This window comes from Manis pentadactyla, chromosome 1 (genome assembly GCF_030020395.1).
Source record: "Manis pentadactyla isolate mManPen7 chromosome 1, mManPen7.hap1, whole genome shotgun sequence".
NCBI classification, from domain to species: Eukaryota; Metazoa; Chordata; class Mammalia; order Pholidota; family Manidae; genus Manis; species Manis pentadactyla.
In genome coordinates, this window is record NC_080019.1 from 202937241 (window position 1) to 202950788 (window position 13548).

Here is a 13548-nt window from a genome sequence, read left to right on the forward strand (position 1 = left end):
TATGTTACCCATCCGGGCTTGCATTTTATTTTCTTTTACCATTGGACTCCCTAACATATTGATCACTCATTTCAAATATCCTGATAACTCCAACATCTATGTCATATCTGCGTCTGGTTCTGATGCTTGTTGCATAAGACACATCAGCCTGTTTTTTTTCTTGCTTTTTACTTTAGCATGCTAGTAATTTTTTATTGAAGGTCAGACAGTATCAGCTATATTAAATAATAGGAACTGAGGTTAACAAGCTTCTAGCATGAGGATTTATGTTGCTCTGGCTAGCAGCTGAGCTGTGTTTGATGTTTGCTGTAGCTGGCAAAGGCTTCAAATTTCTCTATTGTCTTTGTTTTTTCCTCTCCTCCTGACTGTGTGCTTCCCTAGACATTCCTCCTCAGACAGCCTGTGTCTTGAAGTTCTCTCAGCTGTGATCCACAGTTACACTGCAGCCCTGTTGGTGTGGTGGTACCATGTGAGGAAGGGAAGCTTCTATATCTTATGATGCAATCTCAATATTTCAGGCCCTTGTTCTCGGTCTATGACCTTCATAAGTGCTTGTTAATTCCTCCTCTGTGATATAATAATAAATAAATATTTAGTCTTTGTTCCTGGCTCCAGACCAGAATACTTAGTCTTTGTTCCTGGCTCCAGACCAGAATTCCTAAAACCATTGTTAATTTCCTTAATCATAGGAGCATCTTGTCATAATATTTGGGTTTGGTCCCCATTCTCGACATAGCTCTGGAGGGATACAGGTAAAAGGAGCATCTTTTATATTCATAAGCCCCTTTCAACCACACCAGAGTTTCCAAAATGACAAAGTGGACTTTTGGAAACCCCCTAGGGATAGGGGGCTGTTTGCCAGAGGAACCGTGTGATTAGAGGGTTGAATTTCAACCCTACCCTCTCAACCTCTGACCTCCAAGGAGGAGAGAGGGGCTGGAGGCTGAGTTAACCACTAATGGCAATGATGTCTAGGTGTTGCATCATGACCACATGATGAAGTATCCGTAAACATGCCCGTAACCAAAGTGGCTGGGAGAGCTTCTAGGTTGAACACATCGGTGATGGTGCTGGGAGAGTGATGTGCCCCTAGAGGGCATGGAGCTCTACACACTTCCCCCATACCTCACCCTATGAATGTCTCCCATCTGACTCTTCCTACATTGTATTCTTTTATAATAAACCAATAACCTAGTATGCTGTTTTCCTGAGTTCTGTGAGCTGTAATAGCAAATTATTGAGCCAAGGAAGGGTCGTGGGGACCCTAACTGATAGCCAGTTGGTTACAAGTAACAGAGTCCTGCATTTGTAATTGTCATCTGAAGTGAGGGGACAGTCTTGTGGGACTGAGCTCTTAACCTGTGGGATCTGACATAAATTCCAGGTAACTGGTGTCAGAATTAAGTTAAACTGGGACACGCACTGTCAAAGAATTGATCAGTGTGAGAAAAAACCCACATATTTAGTGTCAGAAGGGTGTGAGTAGTGGAGTATATGGAAAAACGAGCTTTTGTTTACCTTCTGTCACGTCTTACACCAAATGTGATTCCCACTCGTCCAACACCAAATGCGATGGTGTATTTTTCCCTACATATATGTATAACAATAACAATATCATACAAAGCAGTAATGGTAATATAACTCCATTTGGATACCTGGACCTGATTCCAATGTGTGTAAATACATGGGAGGGGGTCTTCCCACACATACTTACACCAAGCAATTCTCGAACACCAGCAGGGTGCTGGAGAACTCAACTCAATTCTGATGCTATTTGCCCAGAGACAGCACCAGACTCCCAGGTTAAGGGCTCCATCCTACAAAACTCCATCTGCCATCCCCCACTCCAGATGCCAGTCGCAAGCCCCAGGCAGTTCCGTATACTTCTGACCTACCAGCTACAGATTGGAGGTACCCTCAACCTCCCCTTAGGTTCGATTAATTTGCTAGAGCGGCTCACACAACTCAGGAAAACATGTTTACCAGTTTAATGAAGGATACTGTGAAGGATACAAGTTAACAGCCAGGTGAAGAGAGACAAAGGGCAAGGTCCCAAAGGAAGGAGCGTCTATCCTCGCGGAGCTTCAGGCCTGGCTCCGTGGCATGTGGAGATGTTCTGGCTCCCCAAGCATAGGAGCTCTCTCCAACCAAGGAGCAGGATCCCACTGAGCAGAGTGAGAGAGCTCTTCTCCTGGGTTTTGTGAGGGCTTCACTGCATAGTCCTGACTAAATTATTGGCCATTGGCCAATCCAACCTCCAGCCCCTGCCCTTGCCTGGGGGTCCAAAAGTCTCTCATTAACATGACAAAACACCTGTTCCACCTTTAAGACTGCAGTGTTTTCAGGAACTTTGAAGACAAAATACACCTGGAAAAGACATACTTGGTCACATGAATGACCAAATATATATATTTTTATAACCCATTATATCACACCTTCCCTCCATTTAGATGAGACAGGAAGCCTACAAGGGACTTGGGTGAAAGAAGGGCCTTCCCTAGGTGGGATTAGCCACTGGTAAGGCAGATAAGCCTTGCCCCTTGGGAATGCTCCGAGTTTATTTTACAAAGAATACTCTTCCCCATACCCTGCCAGAGGCACCAGGGGATCTTTCTCAGCAATCCACTGTGAAAACCAGGAGAGGTTCCTGGAGGCAACACCCATGAAAGTGTGGGGTATCCCGTAGGCTGTGGTCTCCAGGACTTTCTCACTCCCATGCTGGACCACACTCAGCCTCCACTAGTTCATCAAAAGTGTTCCTACCAGCCATGGCTGAGTGGCTCCTGCTCCATGTTAAGCAGCTGTCAGTGGTGACTCTGGATTCACCTCTCTCTCCAGATTTTGAGGCTGCAGTTTGCCCTGCAAACTTGGTTGTCTGATGGATCCAAGAAAAGTCATTGTTTGTTTTTTTTCTGTATAGTTTTTAACTGTTGTAGGACAAGAGTGACAACTTCTAAACTCTTTGCATGCCTGAGCGGAAACCAAAAGTCCTTTCTGAGATACTTTTAAAACTGCACCTGGCTACTGAAAGTTTTAGGCAGAAAAAAGCTTTTGATTTTCAAGTCCACATAAGGTGCTTCTTAGGGATGAAATACACCATCCCACAACTGAAATGTGAGTGTCCGTATATGAAGCAGGCCAGGGAAGCTTGGGTTTTAGAGTCAGACAGACCTGAGCTGAAGAGCCCCAGGCAAGCTTAACCTCACCACACTCATTTCTTCATCTGTACACTGGGTTGCTGGGAGGATTAAATGAGGTAATCCATGCACAATACTTAGCGTTCTCTCCTGCTCACAGTGAGCACTAAATATCATCCCCTCTTGGTTTAGTAATCTACAGAGGTCCTGGGGAGGGCTGTTTCAAAAGCCCAAATGACATCAGTATCAAAAACCCACTTAGCAACTCCCGACATCTTTGCCCACTGCCAGTTTCTGCTATGACAGGGCCAGACACATGCTTGAGCGCTCCTGCCACACCTGATCAGATCGAGTGGTCCTTGCTACTTAGGGCAGAGTCAGGCAGACAAGGCCTTAGATCCTCATTCCAGCACTGGCTGTGTGACCCCAACCAGGCTAACCTTTCTCAACCTGTTTCTTCGTCTGCCAGATGAATATGAGTTCCTACCCCATAGGCCTGCTGGTAGAGCTAAGTGAGGGAGGTGTGAAAATACAGCACAGTGTCTGGCACAAACGGCAGCTGTAAGGTTCCTCAACCTCTCTGAGCCTGTTTCTTCCAGCATGTAATGGGATGGTGGATTGTAAAGGGTTTTGCACTAGAGTGAAACAGTTCCTTTAATCCATACTGCAGGAATAACAAGGGATACAGGCAGAACTGGAACCCCATTTATCCCGTAAAAAGCCCAGGGACCTTTTATCCAGAGGCCTTAACCACACAAGTAACCCAGGAGCTGGGGCTTTCTTCTGATACTCAGAGGGTCATTAAGGAAGGGGTATGGGGATGTTATCTGGTGATCCTCTCTTGCAGCATGCGTGTACATACACACACACACACAACCACTAATATCTGTTTTAAAAAAGGTCCCATTACAAGGCCCCAGAGCAGTGCATGCAAACCAGTGACCTTCAAACTGTCCGTCACTGTCTGATGACATGCACAATCTGCTATCACAGTCCATGACCTGTTAAGAGACCAGTTCTCATGTTGAGTCCCATCACCTAACTACGCCAATGTCCAACCCACCACATGGCTCCCAGTGACTCAAGAGGTACATTTTAGCATCGAAACAGCAAAGACATCATGAGCTGCAAGCAAAATGAATAGGTATCCTTAGTGTATTAGACAGGGAAAATACAATCAAGACATACAAAGGAAAAGCCAACTTCATTTGGTATCTGAATCCCCAAGGTCTCTTCCTCACATGATCTATGTAGAGGGAGATCTGCCAGGGCCAGATTAAGAACTTGCTCATTTTCTGGTGAGACGAAGCTGTTTGCCTTGAAGGACTGCAGGAAGGGTGAGATATTCACATGGGGTAAGAACTTGACATTGTGGTTGCAATTCATGGGCCATCTTTTACCTGACGTTAACCTATCTCTGTGATCCAGCTTTGTGCCTGGGTGAATTCCAGGAAATGGTACTGCGGAGGTTAGAGAATCCTACTGCCTGTCATGTCTACAATTATAGGAGAATATAGCCATGGAAGAATTAAATGGAAGAGTTCATGGAAGACTACACCCACAGAAGGGTTCAATCACATCAGAGGGTTTCAGTTTGGGTTAGTATATTTAGTGATTTTTTTTTTAAGTTTTAAAAAATGTTTCTTATATGTGTGGTTCTCAATGCTCTTAGTTACTTACAGATTGCTACCTGGGGTTGATTTTAGAAAAAGAGGATGTTCAGTAAACCAGTCTCCAAATCACCAGCTAATTAAGATAGATACTCTCATAAGAAAAGTACTTATGATGGACAGCAGCATTTAGCTTCTGGAACAACCTGCTTTTTGGTGCAGGGAATGCCTTCCTCTTTAGTCAGAGAGAAAAGACAGGCTGGGCAGGGGGTGGCATGACAGCCAGCCATGAAACCCTCCTGGGTAATAACAGCACAAAGGGCATGGGCCTCAAGGAAGAAGAGGAGCCTGGACCAGGCAACATTTTAGGCACTTAGTTGACAACCTTTTAAAACCTCCATGACAATCAGCAGGGTTTGTAACTGCCTGACACTGGAACCCACTCATCCTTTGTGAAACAGAACCCCAATGCCAAGGTTCCTCCACAAAGCCTCCACCCACTCCCCATCCCCACACCCCAATACAGGACCTTATCAGTCAGCCTGAAGATCTGACAGGTGCTAAGCAAATGTAAATAGTGTCAACACAAATACAGATTACTTCAACACTACAGTGTTTTTCTGACATTCCCAGGAACAACAGGGTTCTTCCCAGAATGTAACAAAATGAATTTCAGCTCTCAGACCAGTAACCAGTGTGGGTGTGACTCCCACGTTACATAAGGGGTATAAAGTGACTAGTGGCCAGGTATTGTTCATTAATCAACAAGTGTAGCTGCAGGGACTCCACCTAGAGCTGAGCACACTTGGGTGTCATGATGTCAAAGTCAGTTAAGGGTTATGTTTCTGTAAACCAAAGCACCAGAGCTAAATTAACGATTTCCCTTTATGCCCTTAACTGGTGAAGAGTTCAAGGACTGAGACACTATCAGAACAATCCTGCATTGTGCCTCTTCAGACATTTCCCTTTCTTGGTACTAAACATTGGTAAGAAAATATCTCACCAGTGTCCCAGGTTAGGACAGGATGAACCAACAGGGAAGGAAGCTGATCAATGGGTTTTGTAAATTATCTTCTGACTGAGGGAAGTTTCCACTCTCCTGACTCCTGATCACCAATTCCTAAATGACAGACTAGGCTCTCTGAAAAAGCCCAGCTCAGAATAATTTTGACAAAGCTCTAGAGGGAGGTTTCTCCAGAGACAGACAATCACTCCATCAGTTTGTTTCCAAAGAGCGCCATCTGGGTAGATGTACCCCAAATAATGCTACCCCCTCAACCAGTCAGCCACTCCTTTTTTCTAAAAAGCTCATGATCAAACTCACAGTGATACACCTGCACTGGGAGTTCAACTTCCTGAAAGAGACAAACAAGGACTTAAGCTGAGGGGAAAACAGACTGGTGAAACGTCACCCCCATCACCCTCTCTTTAAAAGGGGTGCTGGGCTCTCCTAGGTCTAAACTTCTTAGCAGTACCTCCCCGATGGCTGCATAGGGTGGAATGTGCCACACAGGGTGGAGAAGGCCCCAGGGGAAATGAACCCATAGAAGTCTGGGGACAGACTCTGCCAGAGCAGGGTAAGGCTGAAAGGACCCCATCTTGTCTGTCTTGGTGAAAGGAAGGGCACTTTCTAAGGCTGCCCCATAATACTGCATAATGACCAAGCACTAGGCAGGAGCCAAAGCACCCTTAAGGGGGTGGCAGCCGTTTGAGAACTGCATTTAGTTTTATCACTGTAGTGAAAATGTCAAGTCCCTTTCTAAGGGAAAACCCAATTTAAAAAAACAAACAGGAAGAAAGGCAAATAAATGCTGGTGCTCCCTGTTCTCGTTACCATGTAAATATTCAGCTATAGTGGGGAAACCCTGGAGTGTGCGCATCACTGCGGCTCCCTGCCGGGTCAGGGCCACCTCATCCACCTGCCCAGCCCTGCCGCCCGCCCTCAGTCAGGACCCTGCTGCTTGGCCAGAGCGCGCTTCAACTCCCTCAGGTTCTCCGTCAGCACCTCCACCTCGTCCAGGCGGCCGCACTGCTTCGCATCGAAGATGTACGCCTTGATGTTGTCGATCTGCTGCAGGAGGAGCTCCTCCTCGATGGGCCCCTCGGCCTCTGGCACTGCGTCACTGTCCGTCTCGAAGGGGTTGGTGCAGGGGGCGTCCTCGAAGGGGTTGCCAGGAACCGGGAGGCTTGCGGGCCTCTGGTGGGGCTGCTCATCGTCCTCGTCGAAGGGGTTGGGCGCCGGGCTGCCCAGGCTAGCTAAGGGGTTCCCTGCCACAGCCACGGCCGCCTCCGCCTCCTCGAAAGGATTGTACTCTCTGAGGGCGCAGGCAGAAGGGCGGCAGGCAGGCTCTGCGGCAGGGGGGCCGGGGGGCGCTTCCTCCTCAAAGGGGTTGAAGGAGGGCACGGCATTCTGCTGTGAGCCAGGGCCTGGGGGCAGGGAGTCCTGGCCAGGGGCCGGAAGCCCAGACCACGCTGGCACGGGCTCCAGGGCTACGCTGGGGGAAGGCGTCTCGGGAGCCGCACTGCTCCAATCTGGCGAAGAGCTGAGACCCGCAGCGTGGGCAGGGTGGAAGCGGGGCTCTCGGCCAGGCTCCAGCTGAAAAGGCCGCACCTCTCGGAAGTCCAGGGACCGCGTCCGCGTGTGCAGGGACGCCGCCCGGAACTGCTCCCTCTCCCGTTCCCACTCGCGTTCACACAGCATCTGCAGCTGTTCTCGCTGCAGGGCCTCCTCCTCGGCCTGCCTCCGGGACAGCTCCAGGGCCTTCTCCGTCTGCTGCTGGTCATACTCGTCCTGCAGCTGCCGCAGGTTCTCCTTCAGGGTGCGCACCTCATCTGCGCGGCCGGCCGCCCGGGCCTGCCTGATGAACGACGTGATGTTGCGGATCTGCTGCAGCAGGGGGTCCGAGACTTCGCTCTGCCCCTGCCCTCCCGAGAGCGGGAGCCAGCCCTCGGCCTTCCTCACGGGGCCAGGGCCCCCACGAAGGGCCGCCACCTCCCCATTGGCCGCCCGCGGGGCCGTGTGGCTCCGCCTTTCCTCGAGCCTTCGCTGGGCCTCCAGGGCAGCCTGGGGAGACACCAAAGCCAAACAGAGCAAACTCACCAGGCCAGCGGCGGCGGCCACAACACCCGCCACGCCCCCTGCTGGGGAAACTCCCATCGCCCCGCTAGGGACTGAAAGCCAAATCATAATTTTTTTCCTAGTGGGAGAGGAGGGGCAGACTTCTCATCATCTTCAAAAATAATGCGTAATAGTAAGTAAAGGGCTAAGATTTTCTCAATTTTAGATTCACTGGCCATTCACTTGTCTTAAACCTCTGAGGTCTAGTACAACTCAACTACACCAGAATTTCACACAGCAGGGAATATACATTATTTTCTATTTAATACTGCATATTCCATGTTCTACAAACAACTCTCTGATGTCTGGATTCTCTGCAACCTGTACTAGAGGGAAAAGTGCCAGTCTCTACAATAAAACCTCTGAAAGAAAAATAGACCTGGGAGAAAACAAATACCTCTTTGGTGTCTACAGATTAAAGTGAGGCCAGAACAGAACTGAAGACAAATGCAAACTGGACAGCGTGGGAGATTCTGATTTACCACGGCCTCCCAGGACCCCCTGGTATCTATCTGGGGGGAGGAAACCGCAGGGAGGAAGCCAGCCGCTCGGTCCCCACTTCACCCACCTGTCTCTCCAGGATCCTCTTCCTCTCCATTTCCTGCTTCCTTTTCTTTTTCAGTTCCTCAAACTGTTCTTTAGTTGGCAGTGACATCAAACCAAGCAGCTTTTCCTGTAGGGAGTCACAATTTTACACCTAAATCCTTTTAGGAGAAAAATGAACCTTAAGCCCTATATGGTGAGGGTCCACCCAAGCTAAGCCACTCCACCCCCCTCGGTGACTCACATTAACAGCAAGAAAGGACCTAACTTTACATCAGGCCAGAGAGTCAGCTTCCAGAAGGGCTGCCTTTTCCTTATGTAATGATCAACGCTAGATATCCCAGTTAGTCACCTTCTCAATGAAGCTTCCCCCCGCCACCCATCTAAATTTGTAAGCCTCCATTCACAACTTTTCACCATCTTATAAGTTATATATTTCAGTTGGTTCTTGTCTGTCCCCCATCTCTAGAGTATAAACTTTATGAGAAAAGGAATGTTTGTCTTTCTGCTCATGGCAGAATACCCAGTGCCTAGAGGACTGCCTGGTACCTAGTAGGTACTCCCAAAGTGAGCACTGAATAGAGTCATTAATCAAAAGGAGAAAGGGTCTAATTCTCTGCAGGACAGTGTCGGAAAGCTAACGCCTAGCTCTCCCTGCCATGGTGCCCCAAAGGTGGTAAACTGGCTCTCACAGGCGCTTTCTAAAGTAGCAACAACTCAGATCTCACCACTGACATTCAGTCTGCCCTTGAACAACTGGCTGTTTCCTCCCAACCAATGGCCAGTTAGAGTTCCTTAGGAGCTTAGCCCAAGGAAGAAATGTTATGTACAAGTTGCCATCATCAGGCAATACTCAAAACAGCCGAAAAATGGGAATCTAACAAATGCCTGCTGAAAAAGGATGGTTAAGTAAGGATGGTGTATATAAAGTAGAATACTGGAGCCATTCAAATGACAGTTATTTGAGGACTCTGTAAAAAAAAAGTGCTTATGATATGAAATTCAGTGATAAAAAGAAAGACATAAACGTAGAATATTCAATAATAATAATTACTTTATATAACACATGCACATGAAGAAAAAAAGGAAGAAAATACCAGAATGATGTGTCATGGTACTGGGGACAGAGAATTAACAGTTTTTACTTTTCTTTGAAACCTAGGTTATCTGGCCTAGTGCACTTACAATTTTTAAAAATAATAAACGTACAAACAGAAAATATACAAGCCTTTAGCACAGTGTGCCTCCTGTGAGGTGGGAGAGCAGGGAAGGCAAGTGTGATGTTTCTGCTACCCCAGGATATAGCTTTACCTGCACAAAAAGCGTGGCTGAGTATCTGATCATCTTCTGCAGCCGCGTGCTGTTTGGATGTGGAGGAGGGTCCTGGTTCAAGCCTAAGGTTAGGATCTTCTTACTGAATTGGAACAAACGTATCAATTAATGGGCACTGCCAGCCCCAGAAACAAGGCTGAAAAGTCTCCAAGGGCCATGTTTTCATGCCAGGAAGATTTGTGGAAGAGATGGGTTAGCAACTCCACTGGTGTCCTTGAAGGCAAAGCCTGTCCCTTACCCTTTGGTTGTACCCACGGCCCCTGATGTAGAACAGGGTGCATAACAAACACTCAGCCATTGAGGGACTGATCACATGCACAGGACTGGCTTCATGTCAGTGACCTGTGCTTGGTTTAATATTCTGCTATCACTCTTAAAATCATCAGTAATTCTGAACAAGGGACCTGCATTTTCACCTTGCACCAAGCCCAACAAGGTTATGTAGTCAGTCCTGCATTTATGGACAGACCAGGATTCCTCATCCCAGTTCTCTCTCTGAATCACTGCACTTCTTCCACTTCAAAGGGCTGATTTAACTCTATTGACTGGCCAGTCCACGGTTAAAAAGCAACTGCTGAACTGAAGAAAGAGTATGGGTTTCTGTCCTGACTCCACCACTCTCACTAGCTGTGGTTCATTTTCTCATCTATAAAATGGGGCTGTGAATCCCTATCTCATGGCACAGCTTTGGTAGAACAAATGAGCTATTCTCTGGAAATATCTATCCAGTGGCTGCTGCACAACTAGTGTCAGTAATCAGTTCCTATTCCTTTAATAATAATGAACATTAGAAATCCTTAACCAAAAGTTACCGAGATATGTTGAGTGCCAGAGCTGGCACCTTCTCTGCCCCCTCTTTACACATACCCAGTTACCAGGACCCTGGGGAAGATCAGGTGATAACCACCTAACATTCATTAAAACAGCATCTCCTCTGCTCCAGGTGACAGGAAAGACATTGCCTGACAGACCTTACCTTAAAGCATCTATTAGCTCATACACTTTCTGCACCTCCATCCGCACATCATTGGCATGTTCCAGGTTGTAGGTTGTCTCCCCGGCACTAAGGAGGAATCATGGAGACGTTTGAGCTAAGTTCCACTTTGCTGACTGGACAGTGTAGGGTAGGATTCCAAAGGTTTGAGGCCTCATAAAGGGAGACCTTTAATAAAAGTTAATTCTCTCCAAGTGCTATTATTTCAGATCCTTGTATGTAATGCAATGTTCATCCCACTTCAAAATATAAGCACTAACCCATTGAAAGCTGCTTTGAATATGCAGATATCACAGGGACAGATAATACCCAGGCCTCTGAGGATTAGGTCTGAAGACCATCGCCAAAATAAATGTGACCGAATCCATGTCAGCCTACCTTCCCCAAACAACTTCACTATATCCAATAAGATGAAGTGGTTTACTAACCGACTTGGCTACACTAGAATCAGAGTGGAAAGCACTTGGCTTTTCTCAGTCAAAGACTACCCAGGGAGAACAGAAGCAATGGGAGAGCTGACCAGGGAATCCCCAGCAGCAAGCAGTATCTGGCATGGCATCGTGCCAACTGCCCTGTTCTCCTGGGTCTCACAAACACCTGCTCCCGACCCGAGAAAAGTGCCTGGACCCCAAATCAAGAAAGGAGAGAATAACTCTGCCCAGGGAGGAGCAGGGGACACCAGGGAAGGCCAGAGGTGGCTTAACTGCAGTCTCGGAGGAATGACAGCAGTTACTGTGGGATCTTAGAACTGGTCTGTCCCACCAGAGGGCCAATCCCAAGCACAGTGAATGTGGCTTTTCATTGCTGTGTCCTCAGTAACTAGCACATGGACCAAGCTTAAGCAATGTTTACTGAGAAAAGAAACATTTCAGAAGATCTCGCAGCTATTACTCCATCCTACTCCATCCTCAGCAATAGCCACTCAGCTATCTTTCTGAGGCAGCAGCAATTTAAGTTAAATAAGCAGAAAGGACTGCTGGCTGCACTTCCCTGTTTTACCATCTGTAAGACAGTCCTAGCTGGAAAAACACTGGCGTGAACTGTAATTTAAAAATTCAATAAAGTTGTTTCATCTTTCTACATAGGTACAAAAAGAACATCAGACCAGAATTAAGAATTCTTGTGCTTTGTCTCAGTATCTCCAGGTCATATAGAAAATCACAAGGTTGGCCCAAATCTGAATCACTCCCTCTGGTCTCAGTCATGTCAAACCAATTGTATTTGCCTCGGCTCACCTATCATTCCTGGAGTTCACTCTGTGCTCACTTAGGTATGGCCTGTGCTCCCACGACAGTGAAGCTCCATGAGAGCAGACACTGTTCACTGCTGCAGCCCCAGCACCCAGGACATGTGTGGCATGCAGCTAGCATTCAATAAATACCTGTCAAATGAATGAGAGGGTGAAATGTGCTTAAAGCCCTTTAGAATCTGCCTGTGCAAAGGAACAGGAGTTGGACATGGGAAGCATGCTCATCAATGACAGCTTCTCTGCAGGCAAGGGAGGCCCATTTGCCCACAGTTGTGTTTGGGGCACAGAGCAAAAAACAGACACACAAAACCCAAAACCAAAGTCAACAGGATGCAGGGAGAGGAGCCCCTTGGTAATAATGTCATGAGGAAATCACTGAGCACCAGCTCCAATTGCCAGGAATACAGCTCTGCTGGCTGGTGTTCAGGGAGAAGGCAGTCCTGCTATAAACGCAAACTAATGGGCAGGGCTGGGAAGAAGGGGTTTAAATTCTGGGGAGGAAAAGAGCATGAGACAGGGGCTCCAAGCCAAGGATTATCCATTCAGGAAGGTGTATATCCATATGTATCACCTAGGTACTCCCTCCAACCTGCTCATAGGGAGGCCAGCAGGCTCACTGACAATATTATTGCTCAGTGAACCACAGGTAGAGAAGAAACATGGCCTTCCCTGCTGTTCCTCAGAGCCAGTTCTCTTGGAATGGAAGAGGAAGACTAGGGCCTCAGAGGTGCAAACATAAGGGAGGAGGGGCCAGGACAGTGTGGCTGAGAGGTTGGAGAAATAGTGTTCCCTCCCATTTTACAGTCTGCTGCCCAGGGGCCAACCAACCATCTAGCTGTTAGGACACGGGGAAAAGGGAGTGGGATCTACAGTGGTCTTCCTGCCATTTTTCTATTCCCTTCCTACCTCTTTTCCCCTCCCTGTGGGCTGGGAAACAATGGGGTAGGGAACAAGCAATGGAAGAAGAGCCCCAAAGTGACAGGAGAGGCAGGGAGAAATGCAGGGGATGGGGGCCTTTTGCCACAAACCAACCAGGGTTAGCCATTCATGCTTTGTTAGTCAGACATTTACAGGTTCAAAAGTCAGGAAACTCCGTAAGGACCATGTAAACAACAAATTAATTTTCTTTCCACGTGAGACCCTCAAAATGCACTTAGAACATGGTCATTGACATCATGAAGGAAAACTCAAGCTTTGCTTTTTGAAGACACTATAAATATGGCCACAGTACCTGTGCAAATGGAAATATATTGTTGTTCTAAACAAAGTACATCTAATACCACATGCATCACTAGAGAAGTGGCAGGTGGGCAACACAGGCTTAAGATGAAGCCAGAAAATCCTCAAACTGAGGGCATTCAATACCATAATTTATTTTTCTTTGCAGTTTGGGAAAATATTGCTGGGATCTGATTCTAAGAGTAGCACCTCAAATTCTGCCTCATATATCACTCATCTACAGGAGTGATGCTCTTAAGAAAGCATCAGAACATTTTTTCCATGAAGAGCCAGATAAGAAATATTTTCAGCTTTGCAGACCAGACAGTATCTGTCACAACTACTCA

At 47.3% G+C, this 13548-nt stretch overlaps 1 protein-coding gene across 3 annotated transcripts in view; it reads right to left on the reverse strand.

The window, feature by feature from the left end:
- Positions 1-1973: 1973 nt before the first annotated feature.
- RBSN (rabenosyn, RAB effector) overlaps positions 1974-13548 on the reverse strand; it is a 28556-nt gene continuing 16981 nt past the window's right edge. For all 3 annotated transcript variants that reach the window (XM_036911445.2, XM_057506272.1, XM_057506269.1), the window contains 4 exons: positions 10717-10803; positions 9720-9822; positions 8434-8538; positions 1974-7811 (listed from right to left, as the gene is read on the reverse strand). In XM_036911445.2, the coding sequence (XP_036767340.2) occupies positions 6690-7811; positions 8434-8538; positions 9720-9822; positions 10717-10803 (1417 nt within the window). In that variant the 3' untranslated portion in view covers positions 1974-6689. The remainder of the gene's footprint in view (positions 7812-8433; positions 8539-9719; positions 9823-10716; positions 10804-13548) is intronic.